The 22,543-nt window shown below is 33.0% G+C and overlaps 1 protein-coding gene and 1 long non-coding RNA gene across 2 annotated transcripts in view; one reads left to right on the plus strand and one right to left on the minus strand.

The window, feature by feature from the left end:
- Positions 1–357: 357 nt before the first annotated feature.
- Positions 358–22,543, plus strand: part of LOC114326027 (chloride channel protein 2) — a 152,602-nt gene continuing 130,416 nt past the window's right edge. The window contains exons 1-2 of the mRNA XM_028274230.2: positions 358–439; positions 7,158–7,184. Coding sequence (XP_028130031.2) covers positions 437–439; positions 7,158–7,184 — 30 coding nt within the window. The 5' untranslated portion in view covers positions 358–436. The remainder of the gene's footprint in view (positions 440–7,157; positions 7,185–22,543) is intronic.
- LOC114326028 (uncharacterized) lies at positions 1,010–7,611 on the minus strand. The gene is made up of 2 exons (XR_003651763.2): positions 7,480–7,611; positions 1,010–2,938 (listed from the first exon to the last, which is right to left on the minus strand). It is a non-coding gene; the product is annotated as an uncharacterized LOC114326028 (long non-coding RNA).

Genomic DNA, 22,543 nt, shown 5'->3' on the forward strand with positions numbered 1-22,543 from the left:
TAAAGGGCAAAAGAAGATAATGCTTATATTTTGTTGTAAAGAGTAGTTTATTTCTAGCTCAGTTTTTCTCCCCCGTGTTTATATATTCAAAAGAAGATTCAAATGACGGAAATATAAATAATCTTAATTTAATATTACGTTCAATTTCTCCGCTACATAATAGTAACAATAATGTACGATAAATCTCCCAAGTAGTTCTGAAAGTGTCAATATATATGTACAGGAACAAAACAATAACAAACGAATAAGGTAGCGTTGTTCAACGTTTCGATAATTTTCATACAAATTGCCGATTAAACTCAAACAATAATCAATTGATCAAGAAATTAAAATGGTAACTTGCAAATGGATCTAAGCAGTGTGTTAACGTTATCAGAACACGAATTCAGTTTTTTAGTGTGTAAAGCTATGATGAAGCATTCTAATATAATAAAAAATGGTAAGTTTTTGGAAAGTTTTAGAAATAATTGCAAATTCAGTGTAATTTCGTTGTTCTTATGCATTTACATACCTATATACCTATATTTTCTACCCGTACATTAAAAAAACTTAATCATACGTATAATCTACATAATCACCAAAACTGTCTGTTAGGTAATATTTCAAAATGCTATAGTTTGCGTAGTAAGACTTTAAGACGTTTCCACATTACTACATAAACGATATTTTATTTCTTCTTCTTTAAGTTCTATCTTCTATCGAAGGTTGGAAATCATCATGGATATGTGAACCCTGTTGACTGCTGCTCTAAATAGTTCTCCACTGCATTCAAATCATTCCTTCAAGTTCTTAAGCCAGGATATTATTCGTCTTCCCCCATTTCGCTTTCCTTGAATTTTGCCTTGCATAATAAGTTGTAAGAAAGAGTATTTTTGCTGTATCATTAGAGGAAGGTGGGGCAAAATGATCCCCCTATGGAAAAAAATTATGTAAAAAAAATCTGCAAATATTGTAACATCCGCCTTTTACTCAGGATGATGTACACAATTTATCTGCCTAAAACTCTATATGATTTGGAGGAAGTTTTATTAATACAACAAAAGCATCATGTTTTCAAAAAAGTGCGAAAGGATCGTTTTACCCCTAACGTGCGGGTAAAATGATCCCTATGAAAAAGAATCGTACAAAAAGGAACATTAAGCTTTTTACGTAACAGGACATGCTAAGCACTAAAGTAATACAAGTGGAAAAAGTTATAGACTAAATTTCCGTGAGTCAGAACACATGTCACAGACAAAAGTTGAATCTTCTTCGTCGACTCCAGCGCACTGATCATGGGCCCACTTTGAACAGGTGGAACACTGGATCCATCCTTCTCCTCCTGTAGATCTAGAATACTCCTCGGAGCAATATAGACATATTGCATTTTGATCATCATCCTCTGTATCTCAAGAACTAGAGATATTTTGTTTCTTCGCCTTGACTGTTTTCTTAGCTCCCTGAATGGCCCTTTTCTATTTTCCTTTTGTTTCTTTCATCTTAATGTTATCTTCAAGTGCATCTTTATACGGCGTGCCGGTTAAAACTGAACTTCCACAAGACTTTCTTTGGGTGGTGTTGCGTTTGCCTTTAATTTTTGGAAGCGGATGGCAATCTTGAGGTGTTACAGAAAAGGACAAATTTGCTTCATCTCGAATCAACTCGTCCGCGTGATGCGAACTAGGTCCTGGTATTGGATTTCTGAATGGATCATCAGGTTGAAATAGTTCTTCAAGTGTCTCATCGGTTACTTGTGCAGCTAAAAAATCACTTTCCTGGAAAACTTCAGGTTCATATGGAAAAATTCCTGTTTACGGAATCCGTTAATTCCGTTGGGTGGTATACAGGCTTTTAGATAACCTTCGCAGAATATTTGACTAATTTGAAACACGGTAACCGTTCTTCCAGGGTGATTATTTAACCAGTTTTTCAGTGCCTGGTCTAAATAAGCACGAATATGACCCATAACTACAACATCCAGAGGCTGGAGCTTATGTGTGCAGTGAGGGGGAAGACATAATATAGTCACAAAATTTGCTCTGGCTTTCAAAATAACATCAAGATTTCTTGTATGCGACAAATGCCCATCTAATATGAGCAGAACTGGATCATTCTCACTGGGTTTTACAAAGGACAGAAAGTGATTAAACCACTGTGTAAAAACTTCTACTCACATCCATCCACTATCATTGCACGTAAAAACAGTACCTGGAGGTGCACCATCTGTTAGCTCTGCCTTCGTTCGTTTTATGTTAAAAATCAGCATCAGTGGCACAAAACTTTCAGCAGCTGATACGCTGAACTGCTGTTGTTGAAACACCACGCTCAGCTGAAGTCACACGGGATACTTGCTTTGAGCCTTTTCTGGCTAAAATTTTTGAGTTACGACCAGGGACAGTAGAAATTGAAGTCTCGTCGACATTGTAAATCCTGTGAGGTGGATAGTTATGTTTTGTAAAAACATCTTTAAAAAGATTAAAAAACTTTGTGAGAACGGGTTTATTAAAGCTCTCGCTCTGGCGGCTGAAGTAGCTTCAGGACATCTTAGGGAAATCTCTGGGTGTCTTTTTCTAAACCCATAAAACCAGTCTTTACCAGCTGCCTTTTCAACGTGCGAAAACTTGTGAGGAATCTTATTTTGTTCAGCAAGTTGATAATCCAGTTGTCGCAAATCCCTTGTTGTTAACCCATCCATCCTACTTTCAAGATCAAGTGTGCTACTAATTCTTATTCTTGTTCAGGCGAAAAAACTGGTCTCCACCTCCCAAGTGACTTTTTATCTTTTTTGGCAACTTTATTTTTATCCGTAGCACGCCGTTTAAGCGACATTCTTGGCACGTTAAAGATCCGTGCTGCAGTTTTGACAGGCATTCCCTTTTTAACTTCCTCCAATGCATTTTTCATGTGGACTGGATCCCAGCTTTCTCTATCAGTCTTACGTTGATATGTGCGTGGCATTCTGAAACAAATAAGAAATCTTTAACGACTGTGATTTGATTAAAAATAAAAAATGTATATTTTATGAGATACGGGGTAAAATGATCCCACTCGCGAGCAGGATCATTTTATTCCGCAGTAGAGGGATCATTTTAACCCATTATACACCAAATATCCTAACCTTGAATATAGCCTAAGTTATAACATTAATAACATAAATGAAGTTATATTTCAATACAGCTATTTAACCTCAACGAGTAATGCCCAACACAATCAGTTTTCAATTATTAAATCACTAGATATTAATCGTAAATTTAACAGCTTTTTTTAGATCGGGGTGGAAAAATTTTAACCTTCGCTTCTCTGGTCGGAACTAAATCCACACTAAATCCCGGTCGGCTGTACCGCATATTGAAAGGTGGTGCAAGCTGCATAGTTGTCATATCTCAGTACTTCGGTAGATTTGCGAATACGGCCAGAAAACGAGGGATCATTTAGACCCGAAGGGATCATTTTACCCCACTCTCCCCTATATGTTCCAGTAGCCAGGTTTTCGTGATTTGATAATTAATAATACTTCTGCTTCATTTATTATCCTTCTCGTTACTTCAGCGTTTGAAATTCTTTGAATCCATGATATTCGTAGGATTTATATATAACTTCAAAATTCAAAGGCTGCCAATTTATTCAGCTGTACTGGTTTTAATGTCCACGCTTACAAGCCATAAAGAAGAATAGACAACACGTAACACCGGAGCATCCTTAGACATAGTTATAACCTTATATTCCGACAACAAGGGCCGGCGTAGCTCAGCGGTAGGATGGCTGACTCGCATGCTGGTAGGCCGGGTTCAAGACCCAGCGCCGACGAGAACAACTAGACATTTTTAAAAATGTCTATAGGCACCAGGTCGACTCTCATATAGCACGAAAACTTGTGTCAAACATTCCCTATAAAGCACAAAAAATGTTTAAGACTTTTCGTCAATTAGTTCAAATTTTATTCAATTTGTTTATCGCAAAGAGCTTTTTTTCGTAATGTTATTGTTCAGAAAATAATAATAATACAGCAATTATGTGGAAACCGCATGCAAGAAGAATAGTTATGTTTTTAAGGTATTGAAAAAAATCATTAAAAAGTCGTTTTATCACTCCGAAAACAGTTTAGCAAAATAGTCATTTTTGGCTTATAAACAATTTGAACAGCTTTGTTAATATTGACTATAGAGTAAATCTACTTTAGGATTTTAAAAGCTGGTATTTTTACACGAATTTTCAGAAAAAAACTTTTTACCTAGATTAATTAGAGTCAAAGTTAGTCACTTTTATTATTTAATTCACAATTACTTCTATATACATCAAATTCTCCTATAATAGTGTAGTTGCCATACTACTCCGAAACCGCTTGGCAGATTTTTATGAAATTTTACACGTATGTCCTATTGGGACCGTGCAAGTTCGGCAAAGCGACCCCTATTTCTACGCTCTGTACTTTTATTCGCACTTTTAATTATATTGGCCAATTATATTAGTCCTGGTTACTGGATAATTTTCAAGGCCATAATCCAAAAAAATAATAAGAAGAAAAAATAAGATGCAGGTTATGTTATGCAAACGTAAACAATTGTATGTAGTAAATAAAATTAGTTATTAAAATGCAGTACTGCAAGCAAAATACAGTTAATTAAATTTACCTTTATATAATAATTGCATATCATATCGATATTGAGGAGCAATATATAATTTTTCTGCTTCAATGACAGAAGGTATGCAATATACGTCAATTTGACAATTTCAATTGACAATATGAATTATTTAAGATAGTTGCAATATTTCTCCGCGACTCGCGCACCGTCGTTTCTCGTTTCCCTTCCAAGTACTTGCACACCGCGAATAGGACGGAGAATAGGTTTTAATCTATTTTTTATACCCATAAGTTATAAGGGGGGTTGTCCGCCTGACATTTTTTTTATCTTTTTGGACAAAATTATCTACCTTAATTTTACATGATGTAGAATTAAAAAATACATAAAACCCTTAATTTTCACACTTCCATCACCAACCCCTATTTGTTAATAGCCGTCTATATATTTACATCTATAAAATTCTCCTGTCACAGTGTTAGTTTCCATACTTCTCCGAGACCGCTTAACCTATTTTTATAAAATTATATAATATGTATATTCGGTAGGTCTTAGAATCGGTCGTAATCTATTTTTTATATCCCTGAGTGATAAGCGGAGTTCCCCCTAACATTTTGTAATGTTAGGTGGGGATGTGTGTACATAACGTACTCTATAAGACTACGAGTACATACAAATTAAAAAAATTATGATAAAAATTCATCAACAAACGCCGGCGATATTAATTGCAGCAAATGTTTAAAGAATCAGTTTGATTTTTTAAGTGCACGGATTTTAATAATTCCCCTCCTCCGACCACGAATGCATCCGTTAGGACGCCATTTTTAAAACTTTATTAACCACTCTGTTGAGGTTCAAAGTTTACTCAAACTTTTACACATAAACTATATACCTTCAACTTCAAAATGGCTCTAGTTAGGTTGCTTAATTGTTATAAATAGAGTAGCCGCCAATTAAAAAAAAAAGTGGCTAACTTTGACCGTAATCAACCCATGCCAAAAGTTTTTCTTTGGAAATTCGTGTAAAAATACCAGCTATTCAAATACCACTGTGGTTTTAGCCTACAGTCAGTATTAACAAAGTTATTCAAATTGTTTATAAGCCATAAATGACTCTATTTTAGTAAAATGTTTTCGGCGTTATAAAAATGATTTTTAATGATTTTTTTAAATACGTTTAAAACATGACTATTTTTCTTTCATTTTGTTTCCACAGAATTACTATATCGTTATTATTTTTTGAACAATAACATTGCGAAAAAAAAGCTTTTTGGGATAAACAAATTGAATAAAATTTAAACTAATTGACGAATCGTCTTTAAATTTTTTGTGCATTGTGTGGACCGTTTGACTTAACTTTTAATGTAATATTAAAGTCTTAAGTTCATTTTCGCAAAAGTTATAGCAAATTATTTATTTTCGAAATTTTAGTTTTATTTTGCAATATCCGAAACAACAAATGATCGGACGAAAATTCAAAAAGCGCTATTTTAAACCTTGTCTCATCCACTAAAAGAAAAATATTATAGATTATTTCATTCATAGGAGATTCTCACCAATAGAAAGCTACAGAAATGCAAATTAAGGTAATAATTTTTGATAATATCCCGTCGTCAAGTATATTACGTCAGATGCCCTTCGTTGCTACGAAAAAATACATTCAGTGACATTAATGATAATTAATGTTTTAAAAGTTATAAAGGTGATGACTTTCAACCGTAAAATATTTTATATCAACTGTGTGTTTAACAGTATTAATTTGTACTTACATAAATAAATTACAATAAAGTTTTGGTTTTGAACAGTTTTATTCATGAAATAATCGCAACAAATTACACTCGATCTCTAAAATTAATGTAGAATTTTAGAGCTCTTGTGCAATTACTACTGATAAGATATTTAATTACCCTATTTTTACCTGTAGCGATTTAAACGGAAAAACTCCAATTTTTGACCCTTATTTGTTGATAACTAAATTTCTCGTCCAAACTGTGACGGGCATTTTTGTATTTTTAATATATTAGGTATAGTACCCAAAAAACCCATTTGCAACCTGGCTGTTCAAGTGTCCAGAACATGGTATATTTTTGCCTTATTTCCCTGACGTATTTACCCACATTCCTACGTATTGTAGGTATCGATATTATTAATTACAGTATCTTCAATATAATCAATTGAATGTTTGAATTTACTGATTTTGTCATTCTCATGGATTTAGTTTTGTTCAAATTCATCTTTAGTGTGTATTCATGACAGAATTCATTAGGGCATTGCATTACGTTCTGTAAATCATTGTTGCCTTCCATCATTATTACTGTATTGTCTGCAACACGTTAGTTACTCAAAATTCTTCATATATTTCTATAGATACACCTTCTATTGAAACTGAGAGCGCTTCTTTAAATATCACTTTACTGTTCACAGTGTACAGTTCGCAACCCTGGCGGACTCCTCTTTGTATTTTAACTCGGGTATTCTGGTTGTCACCTCTTACCTTGGATTCCAAGACAGATTAGATAACATTTCCATATCTTCAATCTACAAGCTTTCATACAATTTTTTTTATAAAGATTAGGTAATTGTGAGAATTTTTTTTCAGGAGCTTGCCAAACAAAAAATAGCTAAGGTAAGAAAAAACAATTAATTACACTATAACACCAGAATGATAAGAAATAAACCACAATTAATTATTGTAATCAAAAATTACATTTTTTATTTTATTTTTTATTTTCGATGTCCAATGCAAAAATCGTTTATGCCGAAAAATCAGAAAAGCTTCCCAAAAAAGTTAGATATACTTTTTTTGAGAGAACTGTATTGTAGATCAAATAAAAAAATTGGATGATTTTTATTAACTTGTTTATAGTCAAAATAGCTGGTATCAGGGTACTAATTAATTATTAATTTTTAATTAACCTTACCTTTAAACAAAATTTTATATAAATTCTTCTTGATTATTCCTTTAGTAAACAATTTGAATGTGTTGTACCAAGCCTATTCAAATAAATCTAATAGTAGAGGATCCCATATACCTAAGGTCGATATGCATCGATCTGTAATAGATAAAAATTATTGGATGTGTAATATAGTATATTAACAATTATAAAAAAACAAGGGGTGCCCTATATAATTTTGTTCTGGTCATAACTAATTAATAATTAAAAAACGACTTTTTTAATTCTAAAAGAAAATTTCGTTCCGGGCAGATATTATTTTAGATTTATTGGATCATATAAAGAAAAAAGGTAATTTGTAATTTTTTTATTGAGTTGATCATTTTCGAGTTATAAACAATTTAAAATGGAAAATACAAGTAAAAAAAATATTATTTTTGCAATCAAGTACCTAAATTCAAGTTCAAACCTTCTTCTATCAGGTTCTGATAAGAATTTTTGCCACGTTTTACTCTAGAATCTAGAACAGGGGTGGGCAAACTTTTTTTAGTAAGGGCCACAAAATGTTTGTGGTCTATTACCGAGGGCCGCAATATTTGTTACCTTTCGAATTTTTAACTGTTTACTAATGTTGTTTAAGGGGGGAGTAGAATTTGAAATCATCATTTCAAGCACCTTTTTTGAATTCTGTTTAAGACTATGGTAGAATTATTTTATACGTTAAATAATCATATCCAGTACAATTCAAAGAATATTCAAAAAAAATTTTCAAGACTAAATATTGAAAAATAAGCCAACGGTGGCAAATTTTTACCGACACCTCAAAAAAAATGGAATTTACAGTAGACATCATAACTCGTGATTAGATTATGTGAAACAAAAAATTTAAAAATATTTTATTAGCTTATGAGTCAGTCTCTCGAGGTATCGCTATCGAATTTTTGACGATTTTTGAGTTTTTGATATCAGTCAGAATTCAAATACCGAAATTTTTGGTAAAAATTAGTGAAAATCAACATACTTGTTGTTGTTACAAAAAATAAGCATAAAACAAAAGATATCTCGACGAGGTTAGCTCACGAAATGTCTAAAGAAAATATATGAAAAATTTCAGGTGGATCTGTCAAGTAGCTTTTGAGTAACAATGTCCACCGCTTTTGAATAAAGCAGTTGTTAGAAAAACACGTTTAGTTTTGACAACTTTTATTTTAAATTTCTGCTTGTCAAATCGTAAAGTGATACACAACGGAATATGTTTTTGAATCGTGGAGTAGTTTACAAAAGAGAAGGGGAACACCTGTTGAACGTTTCTCACTACGCTCAAGCTGCTGCAAAGCGTGTCGAAGGTAGGGATGTTAAACATACTTTATTTCGGTTAATTTTCCTACTGTCAAATTGAAATTTTCAGAGAGTATTCTTGAAGCTATTTACTTTTATATAAAATAATAAACAAAAACCGAAAATTTCAAAATTTTCAAACCATACCTACTCCTATAAGTACCACATTCGCACTTATTTATGCATAGTATTTCCCCTAAATAATATCTATGTGTATATATTTAATTATTTTCATTTTATCTATGAACCTATTTCTTTTTTCACTAATATTCTTCTAAAGCTATTTCCTTGTTGCATCTTATGCGATTTATTATTTTATTTTAGAATAAGCCACTATTTAAGTTTGAAATTAAATTTATTTAATGTTTCGATTTCCACTTCGGAAGTCGTTATCAAAATACAACACATTAATAAATTAAGCATTTATTTAATTATTTTAATTTATTAATGTTTTGTATTTTGATAACGATTTTCGTAGTAGAAATCGAAACGTCAAATAAATTTAATTTCAAACTTAAATTGTGATAATCTGTGAGTGTGAAAATGACATATCTTTAAAATCTTTGACACCATTTTCAAAACTCGTCAGCAAGTTACAACGATTTTCTTCATACATTTTATTTATTTTCTGCTACATTATTTAATGATTTTAATGAGGAAAATAATTGGACCAATTCTTTCTTTTTTATATGATCAATGAATAGTTTGAGTTTCATTATAAAATTTTCATTTTGCTTTCAAATCTTATAAATTTAGCAAATTCGTAGCAGTGTTTAATTTCTAAAAATATAGTAATTTTCTCCACTAATTCACAGCATCTTTTAAGAACATTTTCTAAACTTAACCATCGAATATGATTGTCGATTATTGTTACGACATCAGTATGTTCTGTTTCTAACTCTTCCAAAAATGCTGTGAATGCACGATGATTTAAACCTATTGAACGAATAAAATTAACAATATTAGTTATAATTTTATTGAAATGGCGAATTGAAATGTCTACTTGCAAAACATTTTTGCACAATACCTGCTGATGGATTATGCAGTGAAGAAAAATAAATCAGGTTCTGGAAACTGTTAAACGTAATCGGTAAGTGACCCGTGTTGAGCTGCCCCCCCCCCCCACTTGCAAAAATTAAAAAACAAATAGCCCTGATTTATGAGCTATTTATGAGCTCTCATATTCCGCAAACTAAAAATTTTGAGCTCGTTCCACTGAGCAGGAATTTAATACCCTAGTGGGGGGGGGGCTGAGTCAGCCCCCCCCCCACTACTTAAAAATAGGAATATTGAATCGGTTTTTGCGGCAGAATTACGAGCTATTTATGAGCTCTTGAAATTATATAGTTTCGATTTTTGAGCTCATCCCCTTCACCCCCAAACAACCCTTTAATTGATTTAACTTAAGAGAAAGATGCTGAGAAATCTTAAAATATATCGTATTGCGGATATAATTCCTATAGCTTATATACTCTAAGAATAAACTATTAAATCAAGGGCATTTCGATTATTGAGCTACAACCCCTTCGCAAGAAAACCACCCTATCTTCCCGGCTTAAGAGAAAGTTGTACTTAAAATGCGTTAAACTAATTATTTGGCGACTACATATCATTTAATAATTTATAAGCTTCCAAATTACGCGCATTTAGATCAGTAAATTGCAATTTATTTTGTATAGTGCAGTCACTGAAGGTAAAAATCAACGATTACCTTCAAGTTCGGTGAACCTTCATCGATTTTCACGAAAATTGGTCAGTGGTTAGAGGATACGTCAAGAAACAAAGGTGACATGGTACCACCTTGCGCCTTTACCCTGAGGGTGGATACCGCCCCTTCTCGGGGGTGAAAATTATTTTATAAAAAATAACTGCACAAATCAATAAAAGAACAAATTAAAAGCCAAATTTATTATATAAAGTTAATAAAATAAGTCAATACTTTTTAAGTTATTAAAGATCAAAGATCTTAATTATTTGTGAAAAAATGCATATTTTGAAGAGGTTTTTTGTAAATCACTGAAAAACTGTAAGTTTTTACAAAAAAGTTAATAGTAGTTTAATTCGTATAGCTTATATTCTAAGAATAAACTCTAAAATCACGCGCCTTTTGATTATTGAACTACAACCCCTTCGCAAGAAAACCATCCCATATTCCCGGCTTAAGAGAGGGTTGTACTTAAAATAATTTAAATTAATTATTTGTCGACTATATATTGTTTAATAATTTATGAGCTCGCAAAATATACGCATCTCAATTATTGAATTGCCATGTTCTTGCTATAGTGCAGTCACTGAAGGTAAAAATCAACTATGACCTTCGATTTCGGTAAATCTCCATTCATTTTCACGAAAATTGGTGAGCGGATTTTGATACTATCAACTTTTTCTGGATCTTATTTTTGATGGGTATTTCTAAGTACTTTGACAAGTATTTAGTACCTAAGTGTTATAAAATGCATCTTTTTCCCGTTATTTAAGCTTGAACCCTTAGATTTGAACAGTCGCGGAAAAAAATATACATTTAATTACCAATAACTTACTTTAAATTAACATTAAAGGTTTTTCAAGTAAGCAATTTATTATATTTTTTATTAGCTTCAATTTTAGTGATGAAAACTTTTTTGTAAAAACTTACAGTTTTTGAGCCATTTATGAAAAATCGCTCTAAAGCATGCATTTTCTTTCCAAAAATTAAAATATTTGATCTTTAATAACTCAAAAAGTATTGATTTATTTTAATCACATTATATAACAAATTTTGCTTACAATTTGTCCCTCTCTCGATTTGTGGGGTTATTTTTGATAAAGTAATTTTCACTCCCGAGAAGGGGTGACATATACCCCAGGCTAAAACCCCAAGTTGTTATTGCCAATTCGTGAAAATAAATGGAGATTTACCGAAATCGAAGGTAATAGTTGATTTTTACCTTCAGTGACTGCACTATAGAAAGAAAATGGCAATTCAATATTTGAGATGCGTATATTTTGCAAGCTAATAAATTATTAAACGATATGTAGTCGCCAAATAATCAATTTAAATTATTTTAAGAACAACTCTCTCTTAAGCCGGGAAAATGGGGTCGTTTTCTTGCGAAGGGGTTGTAGCTATATAATCGAAAGGTGCGTGATTTTAGAGTTTATTCTTAGAATATAAGCTATACGAATTAAACTACTATTAAATTTTTTGTAAAAACTTACAGTTTTTCAGTGATTTACAAAAAACCTCTTCAAAATATGCATTTTTTCACAAATAATTAAAATCTTTGATCTTTAATAACTTAAAAAGTATTGACTTATTTTATTAACTTTATATAATAAATTTGGCTTTTAATTTGTTCTTTTATTGATTTGTGCAGTTATTTTTTATAAAATAATTTTCACCCCCGAGAAGGGGCGGTATCCACCCTCAGGGTAAAGGCGCAAGGTGGTACCATGTCACCTTTGTTTCTTGACGTATCCTCTAACCACTGACCAATTTTCGTGAAAATCGATGAAGGTTCACCGAACTTGAAGGTAATCGTTGATTTTTACCTTCAGTGACTGCACTATACAAAATAAATTGCAATTTACTGATCTAAATGCGCGTAATTTGGAAGCTTATAAATTATTAAATGATATGTAGTCGCCAAATAATTAGTTTAACGCATTTTAAGTACAACTTTCTCTTAAGCCGGGTAGATAGGGTGGTTTTCTTGCGAAGGGGTTGTAGCTCAATAATCGAAATGCCCTTGATTTAATAGTTTATTCTTAGAGTATATAAGCTATAGGAATTATATCCGCAATACGATATATTTTAAGTTTTCTCAGCATCTTTCTCTTAAGTTAAATCAATTAAAGGGTTGTTTGGGGGTGAAGGGGATGAGCTCAAAAATCGAAACTATATAATTTCAAGAGCTCATAAATAGCTCGTAATTCTGCCGCAAAAACCGATTCAATATTCCTATTTTTAAGTAGTGGGGGGGCTGACTCAGCCCCCCCCACTAGGGTATTAAATTCCTGCTCAGTGGAACGAGCTCAAAATTTTTAGTTTGCGGAATATGAGAGCTCATAAATAGCTCATAAATCAGGGCTATTTGTTTTTTAATTTTTGCAAGTGGGGGGGGGGGGCAGCTCAACACGGGTCTTTAAGTGTTCTCAACATTACAATATTTGCTCCTCTTAAATTTGGTGCTCCGTCAGTAGTTGTTACACTTGCTTGATGGTTACGGGTTAATTTAAAATTTTCCACACAGTTCCTGACTAGTTCGAAAATATCATTTCCAGTTGTTGAAATTTGATGGATTTCATTGAGAAAGCCGCTACATCTCTGTGCCAAAAAGCCAAATAAATGCCCGTGTTATTTTGAAAATTGGCCGAAAAATCACCCGCTGCGAAAGTGTTAATAATTAATAGCTGCACTATATTTAATTATCATCATCATGGCATCTACACTCCTGGCGGAGTAATTGCCGCCCTCTTTGGGCTCTTCCGATTCATTTGTCGCGGTGAATCAGTCCGCATTAACATGTTGGTTTGTGGTTAACAATTGGATAATATTTGGTTGTGTGACTTGGCATCTTCTACAATTTTTCTCCATTCGTTCCTGTTTTTGCCTGTGGTTGCTCATTCTCTAACTCCCATCTTCTTAAGGTCCTCGACTATCTGGTTCTCCCATCTGGTTTTTGGTCTTCCTCGTGGTCTGCCTGATGCAGGTCTCCATTTGGTAATTTTCTTGATAACGGCTTCTGGATTTCTCCTTGCTATGAGTCTCTGTGCCTTGATAAATCTGACGTTACCTTCTCCTTTCAAAAGTTCTCTTACTTGGTGGTTCATGAGTTTTCTAAATTCATTATTACCTAAGTTCAGTGGGCCTGCTATCCTCCGAATTATTTTCCTCTCTAGGATCCTCAATCTTTCTTCCTGTTTTTGTGTCAGACACGTTACTTCAGCACCATATGTGATTACTGGTCTAATTGCTGAATTTAATTATCAATATTAGCAATAATTAAAAAAATCTTTAACTTTAAATGAAAATAATTTACTTTTTTCCGTGGGCCGCATACAAATGTTTAAAGGGCCGCACTTTGCCCACCCCTGATCTAGAATATACTTTTTTAATTGTTACTGAGGAAGGTTCCTTGGGAAGACGGGCGATGGGGCTGCGTTAACAACTAACAAACAATGTTTTAAAATTAAATAAGTCCAAAGTACTTATCAAGAACTGATAGAATCATGTTAGAACTTGAATTTAGGTAGAATTTCAAAAATTATTATTTTTATTTATGTTTTTGAGCCTTCAAAATAATAGTTTTTATTTTTTTTTTGCTTTAAATTGTTTATAACCTGAAAACAAGCAACTTAAGAGAAAAATTACGAAAGACCTTTTTGGTTTCGAATGATCCATAAAATGTAAAACAATATCTGCCCGGGCAGAAAATAATTTAGTAGAATTTATAGAAAAAAGTCATTCTTTCATTTATTAATTAATTATTTATAGTCAGGACAAAATTATATCGGCGTAGGGCGTCCTTATATCGGATCTTAGACTACAAAGAAATCTAGAGACTTTAATTCAGTCTTTAGACAATAATTTAATGAAACAAGGTCGGGTTATTTCACAAACCATTTATTGGCACCTTAATTTTTTGCAAGAATCGAACGTGATGTAATTATCAAGTTCTTATGTTTCCAAATATAGTAATCATTATCATTTTTATTTCGTCATTTTTTGGGATTACTTTTTAGTCAAATGTTTTTGCTTAAATTATGCTTCTCAATGAAATAATACATGCTCAAGTTGCATCCTATAACATTCTCCAAATGAAATTTTATCGTATGCAATCTCAGCGTTTGTAAACAAAATATATCAAACTACAACTACATTAGCTTTTCTCTGTGTGAACTACGAACAGGGGTTTCAGTGGATCAGCTAGGAAGCAAATGAGAAGAAAGCGCGGATTGGCTAGAGTTTGATGAGTACTCTAAATGGGTGATGGGAGGGGAAGTTGTGAGCTTCCATCGGGAGAAGGACTCAAATCAATGCTAAGATAAACTATGAGAAATTGTACGAACATTTTTGACGAAAGAAGAAAAATGTCTTATTGATGGTGCAAAGAGATTGTTAGTAAGAATTAATTGCCCTCAGAATAGAAGCTGGTAGGCTGAAAATGGCATAGATATCGCGAAAGAATAACTAAACAGGAAGATAACTTGGAGAAAGCGAGGGAAAAGGAAGATGATGACGTATGGGATCATGGGTACAAAATGGAGCAGTCGCCAACAAAAAGACGCCAACGGACAACAAGCTTGAGTAGCCCCGAGAGAATATTATTCCCACCTGAAGGCATACAGAGCTCGTGTAGTCTGTGAGATATCAGGGCAAATTGGAAGATCTAGAGGATCATCCCGTCGTGCTACTCCCCAAAGAGGAAGATACTAACCCGCGAGCAGTTGCGCCGTTAGAAAAAATCTAACATTTTATCCTTTTTCGTGATAACTTGATAAAACATTTTGCAACATAACTTTCCACTCGTAAGTGCCTCGAGGAAGGGTTTAGTAATGCGCAGGTTTATTTTTTTTCTTCTTCTCCTTTATTGGAATTCATGGCTATGGTGAGAAAAAAATTAGCGTTAATAATTGTTAGAAATAATATTTCTAACATTACAAGTAAATAAAAATACTATAACATAAATATTTGTTGTAACTTCGCGTCTAAATTCGTATTGTTAGACAAAATTTAACGCGCGACCGATTACGTGACAGAAAAGAGCGCGACTGTTCCCGGGTTAAGTATTGACCTGCATGAATTCTACTGTGCGTAGGTAAATTACACTACTTACAGCATATCAAGAGGACGAATCGACACAATCATTGAAAAGACAGGAGGTCTGATGAAACTCTTCCGGGTCTGATGAAACTCTTCCGGGAGTTGCACAAAGCTGGAGCTGACCACTTCTGAGTCCGTTTGATGTTCAAAATGCTTTCAATAAAACCTGATGCACAAGTTAATTAACAATTATGTGAAATCTGTGTTACAGTAGGTACGCCTAAATATACACCACTCATAACGTTTCCCCGTCATACCCCCTTCCCCTACAGTTGTGTACGAAAAGGTGCTTTGATTGCATAAATTTTAAAAGTTCTATTACAATACCTTCTGCACTTTGGTCTAATACGCGAATAAATCCCAAAATCTTTGAACAACTTCTGCTTTGGAAGGTAAATTATTCTCATCGCAAGTTTGTTTTACATACCGGAAAATAAAACTAAGCTGATCGTGTTTTGAAATATCTTGAGTCGTATCAAGAACTTTTTTTCAGTGGCGGCCCGTGAGGTAGTGCCATAGAGCCATGGCACTACCTTGCTAACTATCCATAAACATATTTTTTATCTTCAAAACTTTTTAATTCCTATTAATTTTTTTGTGTGTATTTCTTTTGATCTTCATAAATTATATAAAATATGGCAACTATGGGCGCAATACAATCCCTGCCGACAGCGGAGAGTATTCGACAGGAGAATCTCCTTCGCGCCGAAGTCAGTACTGGCACGAGTAAAGAGAGAAAGATTTTACGAGCATTATATGTAAGTGACAGAGAAAGAGCTATATTGGACCATTAGTATACCTTAACATTAGAATCTCTGTGCCAGGCACAAGGGTATGAAGCCAGGTCTGTTTATTTTGAGTTTATTTACGTGCTGGTTTGTCGCTTTTATTATGTATATTTTCTGTTAAAAAGTTTTTGTATTTATAATTAAACTTTTGGTGCATCATGATCGTGGGTATTTTGATAATATTTTGATTATTTCTTAAGTTTAATTTATTAATTGACAATAAAGATTAGTATTTTAAAATTTTTTTTGGTGGTTTTTCGCTAGAAAAAAAACTACAAATGTTATAAGGTGTTGTGGAGCTTTCGAGTTAGCTTTAAGAGGTCACGACGAAAAAGAAAATTCAGAAAATAGAGGCATATTTAAGGAGCTGGTCAATTTTAGCGCCGAATTAGACAACGACTTAAAGGTTCATATTATTCAAAGTACCAGATCTTTCAAAGGTCTACCTTCTCCGGACATTTAGTTGCTTCTAATTTATTTATGTCGGAGAAGTTTTTTGCTTATAAGCATCAGTTCTCCGAATCATTTCTTAATGAACCATGGAGACTGGAGACAATTTTAATTTTTAAGCAAAACTCGGTTTAAAACTGAATTAGAAGTAGGTACTGTATTAGCGAGACGAATTAAGTACTACCTCTGGGGCTGTTTCGCTATCGGTTTTATTGTAGAGGGAAGGTTCAAAAAGCACATTTGAAGAAACTATTAAACTTTTAAGTATTTTAGTTACCATTCCTATATCAACATCTGATACATCGAAACCTAGTGCTTTAGGTATGCTATCTGCAGAAAAGCATTTTGTAAATTGTATTGATAATTTTAATTATAAAGTCATTGAAAACTTTGCAACCAAAAAATAGAAGAATGAACTTCATATATCGTAAACTTTAAAAGTGACATTACAAAAATTTGTGCATGTGTGTGAATAATGAAATAGTATTATTTTTATAAATTGGTAAATAGAGACTAAATCGTAATAACAATTTTCAAGCACTATCAGCAGTAAATGCTGGTGGTAGGTTAAGAGGTTTTTATTATTAATTAATTTACGGAACTGTTTTGATCAATGTTGGACAATTGCTTGGCACCTCAGATCAATAAACTTAAGATATGTACATAAGATAAAAGTATCCGCGCATATTTTTTTTAGTTTTTGTTGTCAGTATACCTTTTTTTGACAATATCGTGAATCCGTCACTAAAAATTTTGGCGGCTGCCCGAGTTGTGGCACTACCTTCTTAAAGTGGTACGAGCCGCCACTGCTTTTTTTAATTATTAAATTAATCAATTTGTATTCAGTTTCTTGAGCCAGCAAATTTATAACAACTTTTCAGTTTTTATCGATTGATTTAGCTAAAAGACGATCATATTTAGCTAGTTAAAGAACCACCGACAGAAAATTACCTTTTTGGGATTCACTTTCATCTAAACTCCCAACATGTCCACGAAACGTTAAATGGCACCCGGATAGAGTAAGTGTCACGTCAATTACCCGCTTCATTACTTACTTCCAAATACCCTATTTTGAAGCTTATTAGGAATAGTTATTTGTATAACAAGGGAGGAAAGCGCTACTTTTCCTCCCTCCGCTACGCGTCGGGCACTAATCATTCAAGGGAGGAAAAGGCACTTTACTCCCGTGTTATACATATGGTTTTTCGACCTTCCTCAAATAACAAGTCATTTTTCATTTTTACTTAATTTATTTATGTAACTAACCTACAAAATTTATTAGAACTAAAATTAACAAGTAGGTACAATATAACTGTCAACTGTCAAATATAAATCAATTTATTAATGTAAACATTGTTAAATCAGAATAACAATTTACTGTTTTTACCATTCTGCAAAATACAGAGTGTTTTTAAATAAACGTTAAAATGTGTAGATACTTACGTAGGTAATAGAAAATAGATATTGTACAGGGCGTCAATAAGTTATATTTCATGAATGAAATACCATGACGTCACTTTTACTATTCCTCTCTAGGGAGGAAAAATATTTTCCTCCCTAGGGAGGAAAAGTACAACTTTGCTCCCTACAATCAGGTCCGGAAAAGTATACTTTCGGTAGAGGTAGGTGGAAAAATATGTTTTGGTCCCCAATTTGAAAGTACAAGTATTAAGCTTGAAGGCTGTAAGGGGCCCCGACGTTGCGGCCCTGTCAGCTACGCCACTGCCACGTACGTAGACTTTTCAGCCAGGAAATCCTTTGCCTTACTGGTTCTCGGTTTACTTCTACTTTTCTTTGTAAAATTAGTTACAGCAATCCATATTTTTGCTTTTCCTCAGGATGTAACCGAAGTATTCAATTTTGGCTATCTTTATTCCGAAAAGCCTCAATATTCCTGCAGGTAGCGTCTGTGGGAGTCCACGACTCAACTCCGTACAACAGTATAGAGAACACATAACATCGAAGTAATCTGATTTTTATGGGTATTAATAAATTAATACTTTGGGATATTTATAATAACAAGAATAAAAAACCGCTAAAGCCGTAAAAAGGAGTGGCGCATACAATATTCCAGCTACAAAAGACCTGACATGAATATTACGTGGCGCGAAAATATATTTTCATTTTGATGCAAAACAAAATTCTAGTTTTATTTTAAAAGATTTTTCCATAATATTTGCTCAATTTGAAGTAAAACGCGCCACAAAAGAGTAACTTTGTATAGTCTGAATTTTGAATCTCTTTTGTGGTGCGTTTACTTCAAATTTAGCAAATATTATGTAAAAATCTGGAATGTTGTTTATAATAAATATAGAATAAAACTGGAATTTTATTTTCCATCAAAATGAAAATACATTTTCGCGCCACGTAATATTCATATCAGCTCTTTTGTAGCTGGAATATTGTATGCGCCACTCATTATTACGGCGTTTAGCGGTTTTTATTCTTGTATCAGTAGTTTTTTAAAGTTATTTTTAAATTAAATGTATGAAGTTGAATGCAATGTTTCTGGATTACACATTAAGCTTTAAATGGTCGCCTTTGTCGCATTATCTCCCAAAAATTATCTAGTGTACATCGAATGTACATATCGATTGAAAAAAAAATATTGGGATGGCCGGTAAATAAACTCGGATTGCCCGTTGCCAGATCAAACTTAGCGTCGTAACCACTACAACTACATAAACCATTTCGGGAATAATCGTTAATTGGATTATACTTTTGTAACTTAATAACTTCTAAACAGCTTAACCGATTTAGATCACTAAACATGAGTTTGAAACGTATTGGCAAGTAGTATCTGATGCATCTAAGGTCAAGTATAATAACTAAAGCTATTACAGAAATTATTAAGCTTGAAAAACGTGTTTTTCCCATAGAAAATAGATTTGATCATACCTATGAAGCCTATAACTTAAAAATTCGAATTTTCCCGGATATGAGTTATACACCGTTAGATTCGTCTAGAGTCCTACAAACGCTCAGTTATTGGCGCAATTCGTAGGTTGAAATTTTGAGTAATTGTCTAAAAACCAAAATTTTCAAAGTTTAGTTTTTCACTTTCTCGGCTCTACCGAGCCGTGTATATGTCTGATCCTGACGGCTTAGACACCATTTGAAAGCTTAACTCAACACTATTGATTTGGTGTATTTGCGGTTCTCCTGTCCCTTCTTGAACTGAAGATATATACCCCCAAAAAATATGCCTTTTGTACCTACCAAGTCCTGTAGCTGTCTTATGGGGATCAAAAGTCACAAACTACACCGGTTCTGAATCGGCCCTGATGCCTTCTTCAAACACAGAAGAAAAAATTCAGATTGGTTTAACTTTTACACACACGTACATCATACATATCCACAACCATTTTCCCTTTTTTAAATAGAAATTAAGTCATATTTCTATACTCGGTAACTTTTGAATGGTATAACCGATTTTCAAAATTAGACATGCGTTGGAAATGTAATGATCAGTACTATTAGAAGCCGTAAAGGTCGGACTTAAATTTTCGAAGTTTTTGGGAGTTTTGGGGACGAGAACGAAAAACAGACACTAAATAGGAAGGGCCGTAAAAGCCACACCCTTGAACCAAAATGGATGGCTCACATATGAATGGGTGAGTCTTTTCCTAAACTTTAACATAGGTGTTGGCCCAATTTGCAATTCAGTCAGATTTAGAAAATCGAAAATTTCGTGTATATATAGTGTCGCATGTAGGGGGTTGTGTGCCACTGGCGAGAACTGCCGTTCTCTGGTAATTTATTTTACAATTTACATGTTGGCAAAAATTTAATACTACAGAGAAAGAATTTAGGATGAATATAAAAAAGCTAACGCATCAGTTAAAAATTAAAAATAAGAAAATATATTAAGACGCAAAATATTAATTTAGTTTTATCTGATCATACGTCATTGACGAACCAAATGTATCTTTATTTTAAGACATTAATCTGTCTTGTAAATACATATATATATATTGTAATTAAATTGTAAATATGGTTAAATTTGTAATAAATTCTTCCAATGCAATATAATAATCAATCATTTTCAGACTGACATTTTTGTATTTCGACGGTAATGTCACAGACTGTGTTAATACTTTTATTCAGTTAACGTAACTGTGCATTTTACTTATTGTGATCGATGTGCCAATAAACATAAGTGTGTAATTATATAACAATAATAAAACAAAATTTCTCAAAATATTCTTATAATTCTGTGTAAGTTAGAGATATAGCTAAAAATTAAATAAATAATACTACAATAAAAGTATGCCCCACTGTATAAACCATGCCACTAATCTACATCAACAATTAACACTAGTTTTTTGTTTTCAAAGGGCATAAGAGCAAAATTTCGCCTCTAATGCTTTTTAAATGCATTCATTCTTTTCGAATCCCGAGAAAATTAAAAAGTATTTTTGAAAAATTTAAACACGGAATGAAAGACAGTTAAGTTGTCCTCAATCGTCCTCAATGTGAAGACGTAATATTGTCTATTAAGCAATCCACGTGTCTTGTTGGGGTCATATATTGTCAAAGGCCGTATCCTTACGGATTATGAATTTTTCATTAATTATGTCAATGCAACACATTTTGTGAATAATTTAAGGGTTTTTACTTATTAGGGCAGTCGATGAGGGTATTTGGCTCCGAATTCCATCCTTCTATATCGATTTACTTGATATTTTCACAGTAAGTAGAGAATAGCTCAAGAAACAAAGTGTACCCTAGGCCGATGTGCCCTTCTATCTTCGGGGGTCGTTCCCACCCCTTCTCGCGGGTGAGAAACGTTTTGATTAAAATAGTCACGGAAAAGGCTAGAGAACCTAATTTTAAGCAAAAACTGTTATATGATTATTCTTTGAAAACTCCATACTTTTTGAGTTATTCGTGGTTGAAAATTGGCCATTTTCATTGAAAAATGAAACCTTTTCGGACGGATTTTTGCGAATACCTTAAAAACTATGCATCTAACAAAAAAACTATATAAAATATTTCTGTAGGTTATAAAAAACAAAGAGGTTTGTTCCTTCATAAATCTTCTAGTTAAAATACAAAGAGGGATATGGTGGGTAAGAAGAGTTTGTTTTTTTGCTGCATGCTCAAATCGGTGTATTCAACTTGAAGTAACAGAGAAACTGTCGATTTTGGGTGTATAATGATACTAACAACTTTTGTAGTGCTTAAAGAGACCTTTAAAATGAGCAATACTAATTGTCGATTACATGCAAAGTAAGCGAGATGTTGTGAAAACAACAGTTATTTACATTAATTTGCTTTTATAAAAATATCGCTCTGTAAATCTGTTGGGACAATCTGTATTGTGTTTAAAATATTTAATTCTCTGAAAAACTTGAGTGTAGCGTTGTGTGTTTCATAAAATAGACATCTGCATTTTTATCGTTTCGGGGTAAAAGCAGGTCATGTTGCCAAAGAAGTGTAACATGTGTTTTGCCCTTTTCAGGGCGAATAGTGTAAACTAAACTATCAAAGATAATAGTGCAGAGATTTGAATAGAATTTCAGCAGTCTCTTTCTGATGTCAGAGATGAACACTTTGTTCGCTTGTGCGTCTCTTTTCGCCGTAAAAATACTCTCTCCGCAATAATTAATAGATTAAAAAGACTCTTACGTTCTCTCGTTCGCTATTAAGACTATAATTTATCGTTAAGCCGCTTATTTGTCAAAATCGTTGTTGTTAATAAATGTTT

The sequence above is a fragment of the Diabrotica virgifera genome, chromosome 3 (assembly GCF_917563875.1).
Source record: "Diabrotica virgifera virgifera chromosome 3, PGI_DIABVI_V3a".
In the NCBI taxonomy this organism is placed as follows: Eukaryota; Metazoa; Arthropoda; class Insecta; order Coleoptera; family Chrysomelidae; genus Diabrotica; species Diabrotica virgifera.